Here is a 26250-nt window from a genome sequence, read left to right on the forward strand (position 1 = left end):
CACTGACAATTTCACAATAAGTTCATGCAAAGACAAGAGGTTAAAGGTCAGACAGACTATATTATGTTGGCACTAATTTATATAAAGCTCTTAATGAGTACAATGTAATTTAATACAATAAATAGTGTGTTTTCATTTTTCCCTTATAATTTCAAATATACAATGCAATGTGAAGTATAAATATATAAATACACGGTCTAATCTACTATACATGTTCAACTGTCAACCAACGGCAGATATAACTAGTAGGAATTGACAAATTAGTTGCAAATAAAATGAATACAATTCAGAAATATCAGCACATAGGATTGCAATATATATTAGCATCATTTTCTTTTATTTTTAAATAAAGGATCTACCTAGAGCAATGACTGTAAATAAACTAAGCTATGTTTTCGTTAGACAGTGGTTTTAAGGCTCAATCTCAATATTGAGTAATATAGACAGACCATTCCTCATCACATCAAAATAACCGAGTCAAACTTCTCAAAATTAATGAACCCTCAATACTTATCTAATAAACTTTTTCGGATGTGATGAAGAAATGGTTTATATCTATACACCAGTGACCTTGAAACCACAGGTTACAAAGCTACCTGTCTGTGACCCTTGACCTCTCACCTGCATGGACTTGATCAGCTGTAGCACGTCAATATCTGCACAGGGAGAGGAACTTACTCGCACATCGAGTGTGAACTGCCACTCAGCCTTCCCCTTGCTGCTTGTAGCCTTGGCGCAGTAGACACCCGAGTCTGTGGCCAGAGCTGCAGGAATCTCAAAAGTGAAAGAGTTGCCATCTTGACTGAAGTTGAATCTGCCAGTGTCTTCAATTTCCCGACCATCCTTGGTCCACATGACTGGAATAAGTTATTAAAATTTTGTTCAGTTTCAATTATGACTGATTTATCAAGATATTATTTCATGAAAAATCCATAATTTCAATTTTTTTGTTGTTATGATAAAAATATTGATTAAAGTGAAATATTCCTGAGCAAACTGTAACAAAGCTAATAGTAAAATTAAAAATGATGCAAATGAAATAATCCAAAAAAGTGTTCTCCTAAAATCCTAATACGGGGAGATATAAATAAGACAAGCATAGAAGTAAAAGAGTTAAAAGATGTATGACGTACCTGTTTCAACATCATCTAAAGCACATGTAGCTTTGAAGGGGGATCCTTCATCTACGGTTCTAGATTGGGGAAATTTGTTAAACTGGGGACTCTGGGGTTCTTCAGGCACTGAAAGGTAAATCAAAAGTTAAAAAAATGTTAAAGTCAAAGTAAAAAACATTTGTTAACATTGCAAATTAAAAGAAACAAATGTGTCACTGTAATGCACATGTACATATAAATCTGTCATGATCAAATTTATCCCAAGACATTAACAGCAATGCTTGTACATGTATGACAAAAAGACAAAACACTGCTCCCAATTTCAAACAATTTTATTTAGAGCAATTAACTTTTTCTTTTTGAGTTGCATATCTTTTCATATTATTTTTGCAGAGGTTTTTTCCATGCCCCCCTTGTACATACATTTATAATGAATATCTACAACTGATGCCAAATTCATTCTCGTATTCTACATGATGAAAAACAAACAAGACATTTCACAAATAGAGGGGGAGTCACTTCATTCACAGGAGGTGGTGGGGGTGTTCAAAATATTTTTCAATTTACACAGACAACTATATAAGGGTTTGTTTGAAAATCAAAGTTCTTTTTAACTATAATCATTCATCCTAGCTGAATTTTTTGTTACATGCTTCCTAAATTTAACAATTTTCAACAAATGGGTGGAATAGAAAAAGGGTCTACTGTAATTATCAATTATTTTGGGAGGGTTGGGGGGACAAAATTGTCACAGATATAGTGTTTGCAAAGCCATAGATCTGTATCATTTTTTTTTTCTAAGAAGAGAGAAAACTTTGAAAACACTTGCAAATCCTTTTTCTTTTCTTAGAATTTAAGAGGGAAAACACTTGCAAATAGCAAAAGAGTAGGTGCATATATAGGTATGAATAGTGTTGATCAAACATCACAGCACCCAGCCATGTATATTACCTGACTTCCCTGTAGGAGAAAGGGAGAGAAAGGCAAATATTACAGAAAGGTCAAAAAGGGTCATTTGAGACTTATTTGTTTAGCATTTTTATCAAATAAAAATAAAACGTCGTAATATTAGAAAACATATAAAATTTACTGTAGGTATTGATTTGTAACATTTAAAGTTAGGCACACTGTGTATAGCATATACATGTACATATATATCAACAGAATTTCCCTCAATACATATTAAAAATAGAATACATGTACCATAGGACCAAAAAAAGGGGGGGATATTCAAGGTATATTGCATGCACAAGGCCAAAAAAAAGGATATAAACAGAAAACATTGTTTGATATTCCCATTTGTCACCTGTATAAAATTGTTACAACAAATATCTTTTTCTCCCTGTTGATAAATTACACAGCACCTCGACAATCTTTTCCTCCCTCAGACAAATTACATGGCAATACAACTACATCTTCTCTATAGTACCTTCTACGAAAACAGTGAAGCTGCTGGAGGCGGTACCAGCCTCGTTTTCAGCCACACATTTGTACATCCCACTGTCCTCGGGGAAGACCTCGGCGATCACCAGTCTGTACGTGTCTCCGTCATTCTCGTAACGGAAGTCTTCGCTGTCAGTGATCTGTTCTCTACCTTTGTACCACTTGACCTCAGGCGAGCCTAAAAACGGTCCACACTTACCACTCAGCATATAATCTATAGACTGCTACCATTTTCCTCACCATTTTGAGTACCTAATTTCCTTGCCTGAATTCCTTATTGACCGAGATGATTTGTTTAAAATTTTTTAAAAGGGAGTCCACTTTGAATTAAAAAGAGGGAAAATAGGAATGGAACATAGTTGGGACTCAAAACAGGAAAGGAAAAAAGATTTTCAAAGGTGAGGCTTCATAGCAAATTGGTTATAATAACGTTGATTAAAAATATTTCAAAGGATTGGTCAGAATAAAGGTAGGATATCACACGAAACCTATTTTTAAAAAATGTACTTTGAAAGAAGATAAACTTATCTATTTGATATTAAATCTTTTTTAAAGAATTTTGAATTTTTCTCCTAGAAATTGAACTCTGAGAAAGAAATGGTCAACAAGAAATGAGTTCCTAAAATCAGGGACATATTTACGTCCCTGCTAAAATGTTCTGACAGATCAAATAAAGAGTAATTGAACTGTGATCAAAAATTTCTCCAATGTGAGAATTTGTGTGAATTAAAGAATACATCAGCCACTTTTGAATGATTCGTTATTCTACCTTTCTTCATTGTAATCTTAGATTTGTGGTGTACCTGAAATCTGACATTCTAACGTGGCAGCGTCACCATCATTTAACCTAAGACCTAGGGGGTGGGTAATAAAGCGGGGAGGGTCGGCAAGCTTCTGTTGTGGCTTGGCTGGAAATAAAATTCAAAGGTAATTCACGTACAATAAAACTGGATCATGGTTCAATCAACACCAGGCCTGATTCATGGTGGAATTGGATCAGTGATCAACAAGAGAAGATTCGGATGGTATAGAAGGGAGAACACAGTTTACTCACCAGTGACTTGTACACTAGTTTTAGTAGATGCTACACCAGCGGAGTTAATAGCTTTACATGTGTAAGAACCGTCGTCATCAACAGTGACTTCGCTGATCTCCAGGGAGCAGCTACCAGCAATGCATCGGATCTTGACATGGCTGTCACTCTTCAACAACTGGAGGAAAGTATCAAAATTATAAAATTATTTTTATATTAAATCATTTATATCCAATATTAAAATTGTTCTCACTAAAAAGAGGAATAGAACCAACATTTGAAACATGTTCATAATGACTTTTACAGATGATTTTTATAATATACATTCGTACCTGTCCGTTGAAGTACCATTCTACATCAGGGTCAGGGGTTCCTTTGACAGAGCAGGTCAGTTTCAGACGATCCCCCTCCCTCAGGATTTCTGGGGACAGGTTCTGTGTGAATACTGGGGCAACTTCTTGTGGCTCTTCTCTCTCTGTTTGATTGTTCAACAAAATTTAATATAAATTTACTGAAATGTCAAATGTACTATGTACTATCTGGGTAACCAATACAATGAATACATAAAGAATACATAAATACTGCTGAAAACTTATAAAAGTTCAAATTTTGCATACATTTTAAGATAAATACACTTAAGTTTACTCATATATAAAAACTTAAGTGATTGTTAACCTATGTTTTGATTACATTACTACCTATTATGAATATACTACCTGTTTCATATAACTTTTCAAATATTTTAAAGTTTCAAAAGTATATGGAATAACAAAATATGAAAAAGTACCAAAAACTTTATTCTTTCTCTCAAGATCTAGTTGGAAAAATCATTGCTCCCATCATATTTATAATATCAAAACAAATACTGAAGGCATTAACATAACTTCCAAAAAAAGTAAATTCTTCGTAGCTTACTCTTTCTATCTGAGCGATCTGAGCGCCTGGAGGAGTAGGAGCTCTCCTCGACCGTCTCCTCGGTGTACTTCCTAGAGGAGCGACTGGTTTTGGAGGAAGAGGAGTAGGAAGATTCGTTGTAGCTGGAGTCCTCGTACCGACTGCTGTACCCAGATTTAGTCTGGCGTACACTGCGGGATTTAGCACTCTTTCTCAAGTCAACTCCTTCGTGAGCTCGATCTGAATGCAACAGTTTGCAATTAACCAACACCTCATTTACACATGCACTTTATAAATGTATTATTGTATGAATAAACAAATACTTATAAGACAAACAGCAATATATTCGTAGTAAATAACATTTGAATTATGTGAATAAAATACAGCACACCACAAACACAGTCTGAATTCATGTATTACATTTAACTGAAAATGCACATCTACTCTTCTTTCCTCTGCTTCTCAACATAAAACACGGACAATATCTTCTATATAACTTGTTAATCATTCTGTCACAGCACAAAAACATAAAACATATATTTCTAGAGATATATACATGGTTTTATTTAATCATAGTACAAAGGACTAAGCCTATATCATCTATCTGTGAATAACTATAAGTATAGTTTGATGTATTACTGTGACTATGGAATTCATTGTAAAGGTTGGATTCATATTCAGGTAATATATATATATCCAAAGGTACTACAGTGCTACATTGTATAACTAGTGTTGATGAATTCCACTACAAGGACTACCATCTGTGAATATATAATACTGTCAAAATACCTTTTTTGTCTGCTCCTGTTCAATGAAAACAACCCTATAGCTATATGCTAATTCTATATTCTTTAATGTATTCTCTTATTATATTTTTTTTTACACAAAAAGATAAATATATAGCATTATGTTTAAAACAGCATCCACAATACACGTACTGAATATTCCTTATTTTACAAGAGTTCATAATTCCGCAATCCAGCCGTTTTGTGTAAAACAACGAGAACATAAAATCACAAGCGCTAAACTTTTGTTATAAATATGCAATATATTATCCAACTACAAAGATTTTAAAATCTGAAACGGTAGCTTTTGCAATTCTATGCAGATATGAATTCCTTGAATTGTATTAGGAATCTACAATTTCTCTGTTTTTCCCAATAATCAAAACACAATAGCAAACAGAGACAACTTTACAGTTTGAGAAATGGAGTCACTTATCTAACATCTGTATTGTGCCTTATACATACCTTCTACGACAACGTAGCTGGATGTTTCCTCTGTTCCGAGCTCGTTGACGGCAATACATGTGTAAGTGCCTGTGTCGGACACCTGTGCACTCTGCACCTCCATGGTACACACACCACTGGAATACTGGCACATGTAGTGCTCATTGTGAGTAATGTCACGGCCATCTTTAGTCCAGGTGACCTAAAAATCATAAAATATTTATTTACATCAAAAACTTGCAACTATTAACATTTATATGGCATGGATTTTATTTTTGTTGCAACTGACCCCATTTTAAAATATGACTTTTGAAGCTTTGTACTTAAATTTACAAAATCTTTTCTAGTGAATGAATGAAGAAAATAACTATGAAAGAGAATTATACTGATAAATCATCTCACTCAACATAGAAAGATACTCAAAACCATAGTATTAACTACACATATATCACCCCTGTCTTTCCCTACCTTGGGTGTTGGGGTACACTGGACACAGCAGATGAGTTTGAATTCCTGTCCGGCTTGGATCAGACGAGGACGCAGACCAAAGTTGAAATCTGGGCGCTCCTCCTTGGGTTTCTCTATTTCTCTCATCACGGAGGGTGGCCTAGATCTGTAACACAAGGTCATGAACTTATCATCCATGAGAGAAGCATGCTTTGACACAAGTTTTAATGTATCATCATAATCAATAAGTAAACTTCTACTGATAGAATTTATTATCAGATAGATACCGGCGCATTGGTGTTGTTTCCCTGCTCAGTGTAATGTCTCTCTTAGGAGCAGCTGCAAAGTAAAATAACAATGAAATAACAAGAAAATAACACTAAATATTCAAAGTACACATAACATCGGTATCTCAACAAACAATCAACCTTGGTCTACAGAAAAACCCAGCTTTTGGATGCAAAAAAATTCTTACGTTCCACTTTGAGGGAAGCCTTTTCTTCACGCTTTCCAAATGAGTTCTCGGCGATAACGAGATAAGTGCCGGCATCCTCCTTCTTACAGCGACTGACCTTCAGTTCGTACTCACTTCCACTGTATTTCTGCATGTACTTGACACTCTGAGTAAGGACACCTCCATCAAAGTGCCTGAAAATCAAATCAAAACTCCATAGAATTACATATTGTCATATACAACTGGACATAACTGTAACTTTCCAATATGCAATGGGACCCTAAGATTAGTAAAGTTCAGTACTGCAGGCCTTTGGTCAATAAAACTTAATTATGTACTTCATTTTTGTTACTCATATTTTCACAGTACATGTATATTCCTATCGCAAAAATGAGACTGAGATATTCCGTAGTTTCTCTTTTACTCAAGAGAAATGATATTAAGGTACCGGTAAACCAAAAATAAAATCCAACTTTCATGGTCCTAAAGCATTATGCTTCTTGGTCCCTGAACATTTTTTTTTTTAAATTAACTAAGAGTATACAAGGAACTAGCCATGGTTTCTTCTTAGGATAACACTTACCATGTGACAATAGGAGCAGAGGCAGCAATGATTCTGCAGTCAAACTTGGCAATGTTGCCTTCTCCGACCAAGACATTTCTCGGACGTCTGATAAACCTTGGAGCAGCCTCCTTACGGTCTGTTAGATAAAAATAATATCATCAGACATATATACCATTTAATATGTAACCTATACATTAAGTATTGAATCCTATAAAAAAAATCTTCGATATCCACTCCTTATCCAAGAAATCTATTATCTTGCTATTTAGTATTTGCTTAATAGAATATAATTTCTCTTATACATGTATTTGTTACTAAATAGATTCCCAGTATTGATGTTGGTTCAAATTAATAAATTTCATCTATTTGAAGTCTGAGAACTGTAAAAAAAAAATTCTACATCATTAACACAGTAAATAAGATTACCAAAGTAAGCGTCGTAGATGGAGTACTCCTTTGGACGGTGTTTCCTGAGAGAGCTGAAGTTGGCCAGGCGACCGATGGCAGGCTGTGGCTGTGGCCAGTCACCCTGTAAAGTATTATAGAGATATGTTGTAAATCAGTACTAGGTGCAGTATGTATAATCATTTCTAACGATGCATTGTAAATCAGGAATCATTTAAATATGAAGAAAACTCTGTTCATAATAATTTCCAAAGGAACATTTATCATAATTTATCTGATTTCGCCAATATGTATTGTTACTTACATATCGTTCCTTGATTCTGGCTCGGATCTTGTCATAGCGACTGGATGGGATCCTGGTAGTCCTGCTGCTCAGATCACCCTGTAATACAACATGACAGTGAACAATGCATTTTTAAGATGATAAGTACTGGACGTGAGTTAAGTAATTCTACAAAGCGAACAAAAAAAAATATAGAAGGATCTTTTGTACCTTCAGCCAGGCATGATCCAAACAATCATGAACTGTCATTCTCTCCCTGTTGAAAAACAAATAAAAATTATGGCATCAAGTAATAAAGCTTTCAAAATTTTAATGAAACTTTAAAAGCAAATTTACACCAACATCATTTACTCTGTAGACTTACTGAGGTCTCCTGATCAGGAGTCGTCTGATGAAGTCCTTGGCCTCGGGAGAGACCTGAGAGAACGCCTCCTCAGCGAACTCCCAGTCACAGCGGGCGACGTTCTGTAGGGTCTCCAGGTCATCTTCTCCAGCGAAGGGGGACAGCCCACTCAACCTGTACAACAAAACATTGAAATTGCAATCACTGTTCAATAAATAATGCCATACAATGAAATTGCAATCACTATTCGATAAATAGTGCGGTACATTGAAATTGCAATCACTATTCAATCAATAGTGCATACATTAAAATTGAAATCACTATTTAATAAATAGTGTCACACATTAAAATTGAAATCACTATTTGATCAATAGTGCCATACTGTACATTGAAATTGAAATCACTTTTCAATAAATAGTGCCATACATTGAAATTGAAATCTCTGTTTCCATGAAGATCACCTCAACACTGCGGATGGTATTAAAGGTTTAGTTTTGCATCACACATTCTTTAAAGGCTGATATAATTTAAGATACTCACAAAACGTAAGCCAGGACTCCGACCGCCCACATGTCTGTGTAGAATCCAATGGGTTCCGAGTCCACAATCTCGGGGGCAGCAAACTCTGCAGTGGCTGTTGTCACCTTCACGATCTCATCAGGGTTCAGTTTGGTGGCCAGACCAAAGTCTATCATCTTGACGTTTGTAGATTTTTTGGTTTCACACATCACATTTTCAGGCTACAATAAGAAAGAGTAATGTACTTTGAAAATGCTCTTATTTATCGGTAGATAATATTGAAATTTGTATTAAATTACCGAATTATTTTTACTCTTCATGTAAGACATTTTCAGAACATGGAGTGCAGTTTATATACCTGTGTACATGAATTTTGTGACCAGTAACCTTGTTACTTAGATTGTGTGACCTAAATCTTACCTTGACATCGAGATGGACGATGCTGTGTTCGTGCATGTGTTTCAGTCCTTCGCACACCTGTCTCAGGTAGTTGATCACCTCAGCCTCGGTCATCTTGTAATCCTCAGCAGCTATCCTATCAAACAACTCTCCTCCGGACAAACTGAAATCAAACACATCAAAAGTGAAAAATTATCTCATAATTAACATAACGTAACATAATCTAGGCAGGGTAGAATAAATCCGGATATTTGAACACCATAGAATCTACACTATAAGTTTTGAAAAAATGCTGTAAACATAGCCTGTTTAAAGTTTTACAGAAATTGATTTTTCAATAAGATTCAGCAGATTTCTAAATGTGTTTATCAAGTCGATATATATGTTTCTATTTATAAAGTTTCATAAAGATATACATGTACTGTGTACATGACATATTTCTGCCTATACACTAGAAAAACACATATCCAAATATACAAAGTTTACAGTTTCACTCACAATTCTAAGACCAGGATCATCTCGTGGCGGTCCTCAAAAGCGTCCTTGAGTTGGAGGAGTTTTGGATGATGGAGCTGGTTCATGATGTTGATCTCGTTCTTGACTGTGGCCTTGTCCAGGGGGTAGGGAGTGTTGATGAACTTGGCTACAAACACCCGGCCTGTGGCCTTCTCCACACAGCGATGGACTACTCCAAAGGCACCACTGCAACATCAGACAATATGAAATTCTACGTACAATACTTTCTTATCTCCAGCTTGATGGGACACTTTAAGCTATCCACGAATTTATGATAAAGAAATAACATGAAGAGAGAGTGGTTTAGACTTCTACCTCATTTCACATATCCATGATATTCAAGATATTAAGGTTTGAAATCTGTAGTTAACTATAATAAAAGATCAAAGTGAACTAATAGGATCAGGGACAAGACCAGCTTAAAAGTCTATGTAATCTTAACATTACATTACACAATAAACATGCATGGTCTAGTGCTATTAAAGATTTCTACCATTTACTATGGATACCATCACTAGTATAGGTTTCGTTCACATACAGTACATCATTTGAGAATTACCTGCCAAGTTCCTCCAAAATGTCATAATAGTCGTAGATGTTGTCAGTTCTGACTTGGACAGGCTGAGGAACGTACTTTTTCCACAAGTCCTCATCTACAAAAACACAGGATAATCAATGAACCCTCTATCCACTCTTTCACAAATTTTAACTTTCAATCACACCCAAAACTTTACTCACAGAATTTATCATAGTCGTTGATCTTGGGGCCATCATAAGTTCCTCGGACTTTTCTTCCTGATTCATCTGCAAGAAAAAAGTAAAGAGATTTTACTTAATTTTTTTTTAACTACTAAAACTACTTCTTACATTGTTCAAAATTCAAAACTATGAACTATCTTGCCTTGAGACTTAATAAATGTCAAGACAAAATTTGATAATTAGGACCCCTCTATCTATAATCTGGAGACTCCATGTTTACTGTAGCTTATGCATTATGGTAGAGAATAGAAATAAAACTTACCAAAAAATATACATGTACTAAAATTACTGATTTTATAGCTGTACATTTACTGGTTCACTGGCTATTTTTTGACTGGTTCCCTACCTTCACGCTTCTTCCTCTTGCTGGCCTCGGACTCCTCAGTCTGTATGGTGGAGGTTGGTTCACAGGGATCACTCTTCCCGTAGAAGTTCTCAGCGATGACTCTAAACTGGTACTCCTTGCCAGAGGACAAACTCTGAATGTTGTGGAAGGTCATTCTATACAAAAAAAGATTATAATATTTTATTACACAAGATAAGAATAACTGATTCAATAGTATGTATTGTGTAAAAGAAAGATGCAGAAAAAGAGATGAAAGGGCTAAGCACTCTTATATTGAAATTTTTCTTGTTAATTATTTATACTTTCTCAATTTCTTATTAGTGAAATAATTGAATAAACTAAAGTTGTTTGATACTTTGTTTTACATTTCAAACATATACAAATCACCGGAGACCTACCTTGTGTTGGCCACACGGACCCATTTGGTTGCTGGTGGTTCACACTTCTCAATATCATAACCAGTGATGAAGCTACCACCGTCGTTAAGTGGTGCCTTCCAGGAGAGAACCACAGAATCGTTTCTGATGTTCTCCACCACAGGGAATCTTGGAGGATCGGGACGATCTACAACAAAAAAACACTCATAATAATACATATCTTGATAATTCAATGGTTTAGTCTTGAGAAGGAAAAATCCCTATTTCTATTCTATCAGTACTTAAGTCAACATCTTAGATCTTTCGGACAAGCAGAAAAAACAACCTAAAACACATTAAATAGGTGTTTATGATAAACACTGAGCAATGCCAGAAAGGCCAAGTAAGGTTGATTGTGTTAAAGTGACGCTCACCATTGATTTGGATCTTGATGACAGCGGAATCGGTTCCGAGTTCGTTCTCCAGAGTCAGCCTGTACGGACCATCGTCTTCCTTAGTAGCCTCTTTAATGGTCAGGATGGCATGGCGATCGGTCACTTCCTGGACGTAGTTACGTCCCTTGATCTCCACGCCATCTCTGACCCACTTAACGGTCGGTTTGGGGTTACCAGTGAATGGAATCTTAATGACCACGGGTTCTCCCTTCTCAAAGGTACTGACTTCCTTGAATCTAGATGGTACATTGATTTTGGGTGGAGCTGTAAAGAAGAGTTAGAGAGAACGATTAGTTTTTGCAATGAAACCTATTTTTTTCGTATTTTGATATTTAAACTTTTGATATTTAAAGACGTATATCCTACCTCTGATGTTCAGATTGGCTCTGGAAACCTTGGATCCTCCCCTGTTGAAGACTTTAGCAGAGTATTCGTCGGCATCTTCTCCAAACACATCCTTGATAATCAGTATATGGCGATTACCTTCCTCGATGATCTCAAACTTGTGGTCATCAAAAATTTCTCTGGAACCCTTGTACCTAAAACAAATGAATTTTGTTTATTTTCAAAGAAAAAATATAAATTTTATTCTATATTATTATTTATTCTGTATTACTTCAAAACATAGTAATTTTAGGGTGTACTTGAACTAGAAAACAAAAAACTGTCAATACCAGTAATAAGATCACTACTAAATCAAGTACATTTACATTATACAATCATTATGCCAAAAGGATAAAAAAAAAATTCTGATTTAATTTCAATTATCTCATTCTTTATGAGAATAAGATTGCCAAGTGGTTAATTTGACTGAATAAATTCAATGCAATTCTGAGTATGTTTGACCTACCATTGCACCTCAGGTTTGGGATTGCCAGAGACCTCCAACTCAAAGGTAGCTGTCTTACCGGCAACGGTCTGGATGTCTCGCAGTCCCTGGGAGATCTCGGGCACTACAGCAGCTGCAAAGGATGTTTAATGACATCACAACAAATACCCAACAATCCAGCACTATTAAACATCCTTTAAATCATTAATGATGTACCATGAAATAAATAATGCAGGAATGTTTCACGTTATATAAATGGTGTACAGTACCAAAATATAAATTACTTTTGACATGCCTATGAAAATAAATGAAGAACAAAACAGCTAGGGAATAAGACCTTTTCTTTCTTGTTTAGAAGTATACATGTAGGAAATAGGTATCAAATTTTTTTTACTAGTACTGTTGCCTACCATTTGGATCTTTGACCTTCACGCTGTTAGAAGCAAGAGATGGTTTGCTCATTCCAGCCTCGTTTTCAGCGAACACTCTGAATTCGTATCTGCGATCCTCGATAAGGTTGGGAATATTGATCATGTTTGTCAGGCAGGGTGCCAAGTTGACGCGGTGCCAGTTTTCTGTTCCATGCTCCCGTTTATCCACCCAGTAGGACTTGATCCTTCCACCACCATCAGATTTGGGTTTGTCCCATTTCAGGCTGACAAAGTCGCCACCCACCTCTGTAACCTCGGGCAAGCCTGGAGTGTCGGGGGCATCTGAAAATAGGATTCATAATGCAGGTCGTTAAATTGAAAGATGACCAACGTCTACATGTATCATAAAAGGTTGTTCTTTTTTTTCAGACAAAAAAAAGTTAAATTTTGATTTTTTTTTTAACTCACCAAATGGCATTTTGGCTACAATTGGATTCTCAGCTTGCAGAGGTTCAGATTGTCCATGTTCATTCACAGCCATGACTCTGAACAAGTATTTCTGGTTCTCAAACAGGCCTTGAACATCTTGGTGAGTATCCTATAATGGAGTATAATACAGAATATTGAAGATCAATATCATGGTAAATTTATTCATCTTTAAGAGGCTAAAGTTTTGAATGGTTTATATTGTTTGGGTTAGATATTTTTTGCTATCCAATAGGATGATAAGGATAGAAGATATATTTTAAATAATAAATATTATATAGCAAAATATGCCATGAGAAATCAACCTCAAAAGCGTCCAAAATTAATTCCCGTTTGTAATAACATGTAATATCTGGCCTAATACTGTGCTTTCATATTAATACCAGTTTAATGAATACATTGATGAGTTGATCCATGAAATTCAATATTTAGTGAATTTCAATTTCTAATAAAATATACTCAAAGAATCATTGGCCACAGTATGAAGCCAAAATAACATAATCTAATATCTTGGTTGGCGTTGACACTCACCTTGCAGTGAGAGGACACAGTGACCCAGTAAGGCTTGCCGACTTCCTGGCGCTCTATGACATAGCTAGAGATCTTGGCACCGCCGGTCTCCTTAGGTGGTTTCCATGACAACCTACAGGAGTTCTTTGTGATGTCACTGATGCCCAGTGGACCAGTTGGTGGTGAAGGTGCACCTGTTTAAAGAAAGTCAAATCAGTAAACATCTAGAAATATGCAATAAAAAAAGAATAGCCTTCTTGAAGCACGAACACCTCAATAACCATTCCAACCCCTACACCCCCAAGCAATCTCAGAGAGCTTCAAGTATTTACTGACAAATTGACTCTAGAAACCTGCATTTTAAACAAAATACCCAACTTACAATACTTGAAAAATCTCCCCCCCCCCTCACCTTCCAAGAAATATTGAGATTCTAAACACTTACTGACAACATTAACTCCAAATCCTAGCTTGGCACTGCCACAGGCATTACTGGCCTCCAACTGATATCTACCTGTGTCATCTGCGGTACAGTCTACAAAAGCAATGGAGAAACGTTTTTACTGCTGATTTTTGCATGTGTTAACTACGCATTAGGAACTGTATGGGTGCTGTGAATAAAGCATGATTCTGATATCTTTAATTCATCAACAAAAAATTACATATTCCTGATTTATACCTGAAAGGCTCTCACAGAAAAATATAAATTTTGGTATAAGAGAACTGCTAATTCAAACTTTAATAAAAATTAAAAAAAAGGGCACAAAACCTCACATATACACATCTATCTACATGTATTTACAGACTCAGATCATCTATACCTTTTCCTTGTAACATTATATTGCTTTATGTACAAGGAATAATAATTACCTTTGATAACCAAAATCAAGTAGTCATCAAATGGCGTGATCTTGATGCGGTTGCTCTCTGGCACGTCGCGGTTATCCTTCTTGAGTTTGACGTCGAACGGCCCACTTCCTGAGTACGGGATCTTTATCTTAAGCTGCTCTCCCACCTCGACTTTCTGGTCCTTGATGTCTTTCTCGAATTTAGGTGGATCTGGAGGAAGAGAAAATGAATGATGAAAAGAGAGAATTTTTTGGGCATTGTACAATAATACATAATTCATACCTTTAAATTAAAACAAGGCCAATATACTGGTGGCTAGTCTATGGGATAGGCTGAGAATATCAAATCAGTGGCACTTTCAAGATTAATTCATTGAATATAACTGGTTAGTTATGCCACAAGTACCATAAAAGTTCAGAACTCGACAATATACTGGCATTTAATATGTAGATCATCAGCTGTTATTGCGTTGACTCATATTTTATCATAGACAGACACTGATGATCACTTACTCTGTAGCAGCAAGCGACAAGTGGCTTTCTCGGTTCCCAGTGTATTAGAAATTTCACAGGTAAATTCTCCCTCGTCTTTATCATAAATTTCATTAATGACGAAAATAAAGACGTCATCCTCCTTGATCACTCTCATGCGGCCACCACTGCCAACTGGAACTCCATTCTTGTACCTGGATATTAAAAAAAAAAGCGTTAATAAAATTGAATTAAAAATCTGAAAACGTCTCTTAATCTGTTTTATTACTAAATAAAAAAAATAACAAGAATTTCTCATCTTATGTATCTAAAGAAAGAAATTTTTGAAATATGATGTTTATTCAAATGTTCGATAATAGACAATTTGGGTACAATTCAGATGCTTTTCAATAACCATCTAATATAATTAAAACAGGGAGTACAAAGACTTTCATTTGAATTCAACAGCAACATTAACCTGTAAGTAACCTCACCATTGACAAGTAGGGAAAGGAGTGCCATGGACCTCCGCAGTGAACGAAACCTCTCCTCCCAGCGGTGCCTTGGTGTCCGTTGGCTTCTTGATGAACTCTGGGGCAGAGCCAACTATGGCAAGAAGTATAGAATTATATTTGAATCAATTTTAAAAAATCGACGCAGAATAAAGAATCAGTTATTGTGTGTATGACCATGTACCGATTTTCTCCTTGATCTTGTAGGATGGTGAACACAAGCTAGGTTCACTGTTTCCAGCAGCGTTGACAGCCATGACTCGGAACTCCCACTCGGAGTTCTCAGGAAGGTTGGTGACAGTGAAGAGAGGATCGGTGCAGGGATAATCATTGACCCGAGACCAGGTCTCTCCTCCCTTGGGTCTCTTCTCCACAACGTATCCTGCAAAGTAAACAAAATGTCATTATCATTTACACAATCATCATCTCCAGCATTTCTTCATCACCATCATCATCATTGAGATCAACACTTTCATCACCATCATCTTTTTTATTATCATTTAATTTACTTCATCATCACTTTCATTATTATTACTTTCATCAACATCACTTTCATCATCATGATCATGATCATCATCATCACCACCACCACCAACACCACATTGATAGTGACTTTAATCATAATTATCATCATCATGATCATCATCATTTTATCTGTTTTTTACTTTCTCTTGTTACCTGTGATTTTAGCTCCTCCATCATGCTTTGGTGGCTCCCACTTCAGATCAGCATATGTCTTTCCAATGTTGACAGCCTCTGGTACACCAGGTGGACTTGACTTAGCTGAAACAGTAATAATTTATTTGTAAGCCTTACAATTTTAATCAAAGGCCAACATTTATACTTTTTCACAGAATGAAATCATCATTTCCTACGTACTGTATTTTGGTTTAGGTGTAATAGGACCAACCACCTCACTTGGTTCACTCAGACCTGCCATGTTTTTGGCTCTCACTCGGAAATCGTATGGCTTGTCCTTCTTCAAGCCTTTCACTGTAAAACCATGGCAATTTGATCAAACAACTTAACAAGAATTATAACTGAAAATAAAAATGTCAAAGGATATTTGGAAATCTTTTTTTAATTGAAAGTAGATTTCTGTAAGAAACATGACCTACATGGTATATTAATGCTGAAATCTTAATTACCTCTAGAAAACTGGCATCACAAAGTTTATCAGTGTTGCATTTTAACATTGAATAGAGTCTTACCCTGATAAACACATTCATCAACAGGGAAGTCGTTGGCCTCCTTCCAGCGTCCTGTGGTGGGATCCTTGTACTCCACCACATACCCCACAATCTTCTTACCGCCGTCATTCCGTGGCTTAGACCAGGACAGGGTGACAGCAGACTCATCAATGTCGACTACGCTGACATGGCCAGGGGCATCGGGTTGAGCTGTAATACATTAATTTAAATACTTAGCTGTTATTTGTAATTACTCAGAAAGACTGGTTCAAACATTAGTTCAGTAGGGATCTTGGCCAAAACAACCCAAGAGGAATCAAATGGCATTTTGACAAATTCTGATCGTACAAAACATTGACAGAATTTCTGAGACAAATTTTTTACTTACTGTAAGGATGCTGTGCAACGATTGGAAGGTAAGTCTCCAGCGGTTCACTTCTTCCAAACTGGTTCTCTGCAGAAACTCTAAACTTGTACTCGTGGCCCTCAGCCAGGCCCATCACCTCGTAGTTGGTGCCCCGCACAAACTTGCTGACTGGTTCCCAGGCACCAGTACGGGTGTCCATCTTCTCCACAACATAGTTGGAGATGGGGCTTCCACCATCCTCCTATAACAAACATCACAAATGTTAAACTTTAAATACAAAGCTACTTTATGATAAGCAGAGTTAATGAACGTTACAATCCAGTGAATTATTCTTAATTAAGATCAGAGAAGTTTTTTAGTGCATATCAAATGAGAATCAAAATTTTCTTTCTTTTTTTTTTTTTTCAAATAAAATTTTTCCAATTGCAACGCTGTGAAACATGTACATTGCAAAAGAAAGTATGGCACTGACTTTGGGAGCATTCCAGGTAAGTACACAGGAGTCGGGGGTGATATTTCCTACTTCCAGAGGTCCCTCAGGCTTGTCAGGAGAGTCTGTGATTGAAATCAGATACAAATCAGTATCATACTTGCCAACTGACCCGATTTCGTCGGGTCACACCCGATTTTTCAACCCTTCACCCGATTATTTTTTATGACCCGGCGGGTCATGCTTTTCACCCGATTTTTGTCGAACAACCTTTTTTATGACCCGGCGGGTCATGCTTTTCACCCGATTTTTGTCGAACAACCCGAAAATCTCCCGATTTCCGGATTTGGTTCGTAAATTACGTTGCGCGTTTGACTTCCAGTTATGAACTCAAGCTGAGCTTGGATTTACGTAACGCGTAAACAATGCCGATGGCTATAACAGACACATTAAGTGTAATTATTATCGTGAGTTGTTTTGACTAAGCGAAGGTTTAAATCATTAAGTGTGATGGCTTCCAATATGAAAAGGTCTTCATCGGGGCCAGCGGAATCAAAACCAACAAAAAGAAAACGATATTTTTGTACCTATCAATTAACATATCTGGGAAAATGAATTCCCATACAAAGAAATCGAGTACAAAACGAGGCTTTTGTGTTCTATGTAACGCACATTTGAATATTGGATTTTGTGCCCAAAATGATCTGACTAAACATTCAAAAACGCTAAGTCATGTATAGAATGCTTTTTAATACACAAAAGTCTTCCAAGTCACTTACAACTTACTTTCATGCCATCATTTACAGAGTTCAAAAGCAAAGGTTAATGTAGCAGAAACTCTTTTTGCATTTTTTTTTAGCTGAACACAACCTACCATTTTCTGTGTCAGATCACTTTACAAAATTTAAAATCAGCAACTGTTAGTTAAAATGCTTCTTTACAATAAAGTATTACACATAAGTTTTAACACATATTTCTATTGTATATACCTATGAAATGCATGGTGAATATGTCGTGAATGTCGTTACGCGCTATGACCAGATTTTTTACTTTCCAAATCTGGTCATGACCAGATTTTCACATGTTGGAGGTTGGCAAGTATGATCAGTATCAAAATTTTTTTTTAAAAAGACACCAAATTCTATGACAACCACAATCTGATGAGCACAAAACACTACAAAGAAAAAGAAACAACTTACCAACAACGTTGACATTGATGGTAGCAGTGTCGTTGCCCTTTTCATTGGACAAATGTACACTGTATTTGCCTGAATCGGACTTTTCTGCTGCCTTGTTGAACAGCTTGATTTCTGTGGGGGTGTTCTCAAAACTCACACGTCCACCCTGTGACAGAGGTCTTCCACCCTATTGAAATAAGAGTTGTGACGTTAATAAAAGTAATAGCTTCAGTCTCTCTTCAGTTGTTACTTTTTTAAAGGTACATATTCCCTGAAAATCAATGTCTGAAGCATGACTTACCACAGTCCAGTCCGCTTTAGGTATGGGATTGCCATCATAAGGAATAGCAATCTTGAACTCTTCCCCTTTCTTGACAGTGATGTCTCTTGGAATGAAGTTGGGACTGATTTTAGGAGCAACTGTAAAAGTACGATACATGTAAAATAAAATAGTTTGAAACCCACAAGTCTTTAGAACATATTGTTCACATCGTTGGTATAAAGCTGTGTACCTAACTATCAAAATAAAACAATGAATATGTAGTCCGATGAACCTGAGATTACAGTTAATTACATTATTTTAATTAGCACTATGTCCCCTAAAAATAGAACCTATTTCAAACAGATTGAAAAATCTTTCCAGGCACCTGATTAATTGTGAGGATTCATAGCAGGTCTGTTGCCCCTCCATTAACACTTACCTGGAGGTTGCTGAGCCTTAATGGCCTCTGAAGTTTCTGCAAATTCTCCCAACCCCGCGTTATTAATGGCTGCCACTCGGAACTCGTATTCCTTGCCCTCAGTTAGACCTTTGACTGTGAACTCATTGTCAAAAATATCAGCAAAGTTGGCCCTGAAAAAGAATCAATGCAGATTTTGGGATACATTTTAAAGAATTCTGCAACCCATAATATCTATCCCAGCCTGTGAATTTAAACTGACAGTTGCAGTAATAATTATCAATCATAAGTGATAATTTCAATGATTTATATAATGAATTACTTGGTCCATTTAGTCTCTCCCGCTTCTCTCTTCTCCACCTGGTAACCTTTGATGGGGTTACCTCCATCTTTTTTGGGCGGAGTCCACTCCAGGGTGATAGAATCAGGAGTGTAGGCTGAGCATTTCGGTGTGCCGGGTGCACCAGGTTTGTCTGTTGATAAAAACCCATCAGTATTACAGACCCCTATGCTTTTTGTTCGACATAACATTACAGTTCGACTTCAGTATCACAAACAATTAATATCTACACTAATGATATGTCAATGGGAATTGGTAGTCAAAACCACTATTTTTACTGATATACATGTAAATATTTTATCCTCATATCTCAGATACTCAAATATTCATACCATGAAATTAAATTGTTTAAACATATAATTCACTTCTATTAAATATATGTTTCAAAACTGTGAATTTTTCCCACAAAATTAAATATTGTCTCAATTAATGGACGACTATTACACACCATAAGGTAGTTTAGCCAGCACGGGTTCGGAGGACTCCAGGGCATCACTGACTCCTAGTGAGTTTTCGGCCATCACTCTAAACTCGTACTCCGTACCAGGCTCCAGATTTTTTACCAGACACTCCGGGGTGTTGACAAAGCTGGACACCTTCTGCCATTTCTTGGTTCCAGCCTTGCGCTTCTCTACGATGTAGTTGTTGATCTTTTCTCCGCCGTTGTCTTCGGGGGCCATCCACTTGAGAGTAAGTTCCTCTCCCGTAATGTCTACAGCAGTCAGAGGTCCTTTGGGGGATCCTGGGCGATCTGTTGGTGTGTACAAAAAAAATCTTTAAAACAATGACGCTTTCAAAATCTTCCAATCTTATCACTTATAAAGTTGAGTTACAGTAAAACACGCTTATAATGAAGTGCCAGCGATGGGTCATTTTGCTTCGTTAAAAGTGTAATTCATTGTTTTACTGTACTGTCAATGCTGGTTAATTGTTTTTGTAGATTAATTATAGTTAAATTTTATTGCAGTCTCAGAGGAACTGGAGATTCCACAGAAATATTAAAGTCCAACAGTTGTAAAACCTTAAAAATATTACTCCATCTATATAAAATGTTATTACAACAATCAAGGGACAAGCAATTTTTTTTTTCACAGTAATGAATTGGAGTAAAAATAAGTTCTACAAATGTAATTTACCCAACACATTGACATTGATAGATCCGGAGTCCTGTCCGGATGCATTTTTGAGGGTGAGTCTGTATCGGCCTGCGTCTCCTCTCTCGGCCTTGGTGTTTGTAAGAAGCACATGATCCTCAGCCACTTTTAGATAGACACGTGTGTCATCCTCAATCTCTTTGATTCCGTTCATCCAGACAGCTGTTGGCTTGGGGAATCCACTGAACGGAACCTGGATCTGGAAGTTCTGTCCAGCTTTGACATTGATGTCTTTTACATTGGACATGTTCAGGTTGGGACGTGCTAAAAAATAGATAAATTTTATGAGCAATACATATATTATTTCGTAAAACCAGAATACCAAGGTTAATTCAAAAATCTTCAAAACAACTAGACGTTCTTTAACAAAGTCTACCTGGTTGTTCCTCCACAGTGATCATGCTGGTGGGTCTGCTTGGTTCACCGGGACCAGCATCGTTGACTGCGATGACGCGGAACTGCACCTCATCCTTCTCCTTCAGGTTAGGAATCGTGCACATCAGCTCATTGCCCGAAACCTCTTTACACTGCTCCCAGTCGCCTCCCTTGGATTTCTTTTCGATGATGTAAGCAGACGGTTTCTTGCCGCCATCTTTGACTGGTTTCTGCCAGGAAAGGTCCACAGAATCCTTGGTGATCTTTTCCACATTCGGCTGTCCTGGGGCTCCAGCAGGGACTATGAATAATCGTACACTGATCATGAAATATTTCGCCAAATGTTTAAATATTTGCTAATATTTGATGCAATGTACATGTACAGGCATGCTAAAAATTAAATCAATTTTCCCACAATTTTTAAATAGTTTCAAATCTATAGTGAGATATAAATTCATTCAGTTGTAGCAAGACTTTATCTGATTATACATTTTAAGTCTACAAAACATTATGGACAATTAGAATTGAGTGAATTGTATCAGCCATTTGCTTACAGACTTGGTCCCTGACTTGGTGTGGGGGTGTTGCCTTGCTGAATTTCCCTGGTCCTCCGTCGTTGACTGCTGCCACTCTGAACTCTACAACTGTCCCCTCCTGAAGACCCATTACAGTGAAGTTGGTGTCTTTGACTGGGAAGCTGTTCACAGGAACCCAGTCACCTCCCCTGCTTCTCTTCTCCACAACATAGCCTGCAAAATATAAGACAACCATAAGTATGAAAGCGACAAGAGGAAAATATCAAAGAACCCTAGAAACATTTCTCTCTTTAACTAAAACCATTGTGTCTTGTTTAGATCAGACTTTCATTACAAGAGATCAGATTCAATGAAAGTAAACGAGGATAACATTGAATGATATCTTGGATGTTTTTTCAGGCTGAAATACCATTGTCTTCTTTTGATCGAACTTTTCATACCTGAGATTGGATTTCCTCCATCGAAATCCGGCTTGTCCCATGTTAAGTCACAAGATCTCTTGTCGTATTTTGGAATCTGGAGGTTCTTAGGAGCATCAGGAGAGTCTGTGTATATAACAACATTCATGAGAGACCCAAAAAAGAATCCAATTTATTCTACTAAAAACTTTTTAATAATCATTAAAAATAATACAAACATACAAGGTGCATAAAGTTATGAATATATCAAATATATATTTATATAACCAAATGGATTGGTTGGGCATGATCTGATCTGTATATTCAATAAGATTATAAAACAGAAATAATTTACCAAATGGATTCTTAGCCAGAGTAGGTTTGGATGTTTCCAGAGGTTCTCCGGCTCCATAAATGTTTTCGGCCTTGACCCTGAACTTGTATTTCTTGCCCTCCTTCAGGCCCTTGACTGGCATGGTGGTTCCTGATCCGATTCCGGTCACCTTCTCCCACAAAGACGATCCTTCCTCTTGTTTCTCAACCACATATCCTGTACAAGGAAACAAAACTTTCATAAGTTCAAATGAATCAATCAGATAGCATAGATTTTTCATAGCTGCAGGTTTGTAGCTCCGAGTCTGAAAAAAATTCAGATGGATGACCCAGGAGCTACAGCGTCTCTCATAGTAAAAAATGCGCTAGTTTTGGACTGAAACTTGTAAATTTTGGAATATCCATCAAAAATTTGCCCCTAGCATTGAAATGGTACAATAACCACAGATTTAACAGAAACATGAAATTAAAAGAACTATATTCGTTCACCTGTTACTTCAGCTCCACCATTGTCCACAGGTGGCTTCCAGGACAGTTTGCAGGAATCGGCCATCACATCGGACACCTCGAGGGGTCCCTCTGGGGCGCCAGGCTTATCTGTATGGTACCAAAAGTATCAGTACATGTACTAGTATGTAGTTGGACCAAAAACACTGGAATTCAATCAACCAATAGTAACAACAAAGTCATTTATTTTCTAGAATTCTCTTACCCAGAACAACCACTGGGATGTCGGCAGTCTCAGTGCCGTAAGCATTGGACACAGTGATGGTGTATTTGCCTGTGTCCTTCCTCTCACATTTTGGAATGAAGAGTTTGGCATCTTCTTCTGTGCTGGTGCATTGTGCCTATTCAAATCAAAAGAAGAGTTGATCTTTGGCTGTTCTACAACCATGAACCAAGCTCTCTCTCTCTCTCTCTTTCTCTCTCTCTCTCTCTCTCTCTCTCTCTCTCTCTCTCTCTCTCTCTCCTCTCTTTAATTTTTTTCCTCAAAAATATTAAAGTTTGAATTTTTGTCATATTCATAAAGCAATAGAGTTGTGAGAGATCCATTTAGAAACCGAAGGACTATATATGATAAGGGCCTAAAATGGCCCCCTAAAATGAACATCATCATTTTACTATCATTCTTTGTTTTCTTAGTACAGATATATATGTGATGTGTTTACATAATATTCATTTTGGTTCAAGTGCCCACAATTTAGAAATATGACATTGTAAAGACAACCTTTTCCCGCCATTTTTGCATTTTTAGCTTAAAACAGCTTGTTTTCAAGCAGTTTTTCCTTCCGAAAACATAGCTCGCATTCTTGAACAAATAAAATATTTTAATCAGAGATATATCTAGCCGAGACTAATAGGTGACAAAAAAATTGTCCTTGTTCAAGCATGCGCTCTATATTTCCCCTTCGTAAATAGATAAGAAAAATGTCAATTTTTGGCTGATTTTGATTGAATTATAGAAATGGCGTCACTTCTGACATCATATACTGCCAGTGAGTGCAAATAAATCAAATAAATAGATGAAAAATATATTTTATATCAACTCTTCTAAAAAATTAGTTAACATTTTATTGTACCCTAAACACTTAAAAAATGGCAAATTATGGGGGCCAAATTTAACTCTTATCATATATAGTTCTTTGCCAAATATTCCTCAAAAAATTAATTTTATGATAATCTATTAAATATTCCTGAAAAAAATTTAATCTAATCTTAAATTTGGTCTAAGGAGTAACTGACCCTGCTGTCAACAGGGGATCCATTTTTGTTCCAGGTACAGGTGGGAGTGGGAGCTCCAGAGATCCCAATGGGAATAGTCAGAGGTTCTCCAGCCTTCACCCGGATCTCCTTGGCTCCAAACAAAGCATCCAGATTGACCTTAGGTGGCTCTGTAGTTAGAGAATGATGTATTAATCAAAGAGTGTTTAAAATATTCATTTATATCACTTGTCCTTCATTTTGAGTTTTTATTTTAGCAAATGTGCATTCAACGATTTCCTGATAACAGGTATACAAGCGTTACCTTTGGTAGGTTTGGCAGTGATTGGTTTACAGGGAACACTGGGTTCGGAATTTCCGGCCTCATTGACAGCTAGGACTCTGTATTCATACTCCTTTCCTTCTGTAACCTTCTCATCCTCAAACTCACAATCCTGTCAAAAAGATTGAGCAATACTAACTTTAAATAAATCTCTTTTAATACATTAAATTTTTTTTTACATTGAATATCTTTAAGTACAGCTAATTATTCATTACGCATGTCCTTTTCCTAATGCTTTGTATCATATTAGAACATACTCTATACCAGTGAAATGTGATTGTCATTAGGGTGATATCAAACAAATGTGATATGCATGCAGAAATCTGATGCAGTATTATATTTGCACATCAGAGAGTTTTGTATGAAGATATCACACCTTTACAAGTCCCCTGTTGATTGGAGTCCATCTGTTAGATTTGGGCTCCTTCCTCTCTACAATATAGCCTTGAACAGGATTTCCTCCGTCATTCTCTGGAGGCTCCCAGCCAATAATGATGTGATCCCTGTCTTGCTCAATACACTTAGGCATGCTGGGTGGGAAAGGCTCATCTGTGGAGGGAAAATAAAATGTTACTCAAAAAGTTCTCCATACAATAACATTTGCTTATTGTTAAAACCCTGCATTGCAAAGCATAAAAGTTTGATAAATGGAAAATACTTTAAAGAATTACCGAATGGATTCTTGGCTGTGACAGGTGAGTCAGTTTCAAGGAAGTCGGATTCTCCGTTGTCGTTGAGGGCAGCCACTCTGAAGTGATAGTCACGCCCCTCGGTGAGTTTGGGGACCGTGAACTCGCTTCCCTTGATGTTATCCTTGACCGGTTCCCATCTTCCTTTCTGCGTATCCTTCTTCTCCACTCGGTATCCACTGAAATTATTTGGAATATACTTAAAAATTCTTCAAAATTAATGCATTGGTATCTTCTTCCTTCATAAACCTTTTACGTTCCATATCAAAAATGTTTCTTTCAGAAATATATACATGTACATGTTGAAAGTTGTGTAAAAAATATGCAAGTCACCAAATATGAAGTCTCAAACTATCTCAGGTAATTCAAAAGCTGGAAAAAAGTTAAAATTGAACACAGGAAGACATAAAGCAAGTGCTCTGAAACTTTTCTAAAATCAGAAACTGAACTCCTTGTATAAATTAACACAAACCTGACAGGGTTTCCTCCATTGTCTTTGGGCTCCTTCCATTTCAGGGTGGCCTGGTCCTTTGTAACATTCTCCACGACCAAAGGTCCCTCCGGCTTAGTTGGAGGACCTATGAACACACCAGGGTCAGAATTACTAACAAATTCTCCTCTGTTCTTTCTTGAACTCCAAAATCTATAAATTATGCATGGTCTAGCTAGGTGGGTACTATAATACGAGACTTACCTAGTACCACCACTTCAATGTTAGCATCGTCGGAGCCGTGTTTGTTGGCCACGACTACGGTGTATTCACCCGTGTCCTTGCGTTCACCTGACAGATATTTCAATTTGCTTTTCTTTGGCGTGCTGTTGTCAATTGAGACGTTGGAATCTGGAGTGACTTCCTCCTCCTTGCCATCCTAAAAATTCCCAGGAAGAAAGCAAGATGTTTTAATATATGCTAAAAAAAAAAGTAGAAAAATCTTTTTCATGATTTGT

General features: G+C 36.8%; 1 protein-coding gene across 19 annotated transcripts in view; it reads right to left on the reverse strand.

Moving 5' to 3' along the window:
* Nucleotides 1–26250, reverse strand: part of LOC105332629 (twitchin) — a 75401-nt gene that overhangs the window by 1122 nt on the left and 48029 nt on the right. For 18 of the 19 annotated variants that reach the window (XM_066085721.1, XM_066085735.1, XM_066085733.1 and 15 more), the window contains 57 exons: nucleotides 25997–26171; nucleotides 25775–25880; nucleotides 25285–25481; nucleotides 24990–25162; nucleotides 24596–24725; nucleotides 24313–24461; nucleotides 23282–23417; nucleotides 23059–23166; nucleotides 22592–22786; nucleotides 22279–22383; nucleotides 21857–22051; nucleotides 21304–21603; nucleotides 20910–21191; nucleotides 20222–20524; nucleotides 19756–19906; nucleotides 19455–19606; nucleotides 19055–19173; nucleotides 18775–18940; nucleotides 17618–17700; nucleotides 17167–17386; nucleotides 16800–16988; nucleotides 16468–16581; nucleotides 16267–16371; nucleotides 15773–15970; nucleotides 15571–15682; nucleotides 15119–15291; nucleotides 14628–14816; nucleotides 14203–14292; nucleotides 13779–13951; nucleotides 13230–13359; nucleotides 12801–13103; nucleotides 12412–12523; nucleotides 11928–12100; nucleotides 11541–11825; nucleotides 11149–11314; nucleotides 10751–10905; nucleotides 10384–10449; nucleotides 10205–10298; nucleotides 9628–9831; nucleotides 9151–9292; nucleotides 8752–8951; nucleotides 8233–8385; nucleotides 8079–8124; nucleotides 7890–7967; nucleotides 7607–7709; nucleotides 7199–7316; nucleotides 6637–6809; nucleotides 6449–6500; nucleotides 6183–6327; nucleotides 5736–5916; nucleotides 4507–4725; nucleotides 3924–4066; nucleotides 3613–3769; nucleotides 3362–3466; nucleotides 2545–2736; nucleotides 1134–1241; nucleotides 622–857 (listed from right to left, as the gene is read on the reverse strand). In XM_066085721.1, coding sequence (XP_065941793.1) covers nucleotides 622–857; nucleotides 1134–1241; nucleotides 2545–2736; nucleotides 3362–3466; nucleotides 3613–3769; nucleotides 3924–4066; nucleotides 4507–4725; nucleotides 5736–5916; nucleotides 6183–6327; nucleotides 6449–6500; nucleotides 6637–6809; nucleotides 7199–7316; nucleotides 7607–7709; nucleotides 7890–7967; nucleotides 8079–8124; nucleotides 8233–8385; nucleotides 8752–8951; nucleotides 9151–9292; nucleotides 9628–9831; nucleotides 10205–10298; nucleotides 10384–10449; nucleotides 10751–10905; nucleotides 11149–11314; nucleotides 11541–11825; nucleotides 11928–12100; nucleotides 12412–12523; nucleotides 12801–13103; nucleotides 13230–13359; nucleotides 13779–13951; nucleotides 14203–14292; nucleotides 14628–14816; nucleotides 15119–15291; nucleotides 15571–15682; nucleotides 15773–15970; nucleotides 16267–16371; nucleotides 16468–16581; nucleotides 16800–16988; nucleotides 17167–17386; nucleotides 17618–17700; nucleotides 18775–18940; nucleotides 19055–19173; nucleotides 19455–19606; nucleotides 19756–19906; nucleotides 20222–20524; nucleotides 20910–21191; nucleotides 21304–21603; nucleotides 21857–22051; nucleotides 22279–22383; nucleotides 22592–22786; nucleotides 23059–23166; nucleotides 23282–23417; nucleotides 24313–24461; nucleotides 24596–24725; nucleotides 24990–25162; nucleotides 25285–25481; nucleotides 25775–25880; nucleotides 25997–26171 — 9027 coding nt within the window. The remainder of the gene's footprint in view (nucleotides 1–621; nucleotides 858–1133; nucleotides 1242–2544; nucleotides 2737–3361; nucleotides 3467–3612; nucleotides 3770–3923; nucleotides 4067–4506; nucleotides 4726–5735; nucleotides 5917–6182; nucleotides 6328–6448; nucleotides 6501–6636; nucleotides 6810–7198; nucleotides 7317–7606; nucleotides 7710–7889; nucleotides 7968–8078; nucleotides 8125–8232; nucleotides 8386–8751; nucleotides 8952–9150; nucleotides 9293–9627; nucleotides 9832–10204; nucleotides 10299–10383; nucleotides 10450–10750; nucleotides 10906–11148; nucleotides 11315–11540; nucleotides 11826–11927; nucleotides 12101–12411; nucleotides 12524–12800; nucleotides 13104–13229; nucleotides 13360–13778; nucleotides 13952–14202; nucleotides 14293–14627; nucleotides 14817–15118; nucleotides 15292–15570; nucleotides 15683–15772; nucleotides 15971–16266; nucleotides 16372–16467; nucleotides 16582–16799; nucleotides 16989–17166; nucleotides 17387–17617; nucleotides 17701–18774; nucleotides 18941–19054; nucleotides 19174–19454; nucleotides 19607–19755; nucleotides 19907–20221; nucleotides 20525–20909; nucleotides 21192–21303; nucleotides 21604–21856; nucleotides 22052–22278; nucleotides 22384–22591; nucleotides 22787–23058; nucleotides 23167–23281; nucleotides 23418–24312; nucleotides 24462–24595; nucleotides 24726–24989; nucleotides 25163–25284; nucleotides 25482–25774; nucleotides 25881–25996; nucleotides 26172–26250) is intronic. The other variant, XM_066085725.1, reaches the window with a different exon arrangement.

This window comes from Magallana gigas, chromosome 5 (assembly GCF_963853765.1).
Source record: "Magallana gigas chromosome 5, xbMagGiga1.1, whole genome shotgun sequence".
NCBI lineage: Eukaryota > Metazoa > Mollusca > Bivalvia > Ostreida > Ostreidae > Magallana > Magallana gigas.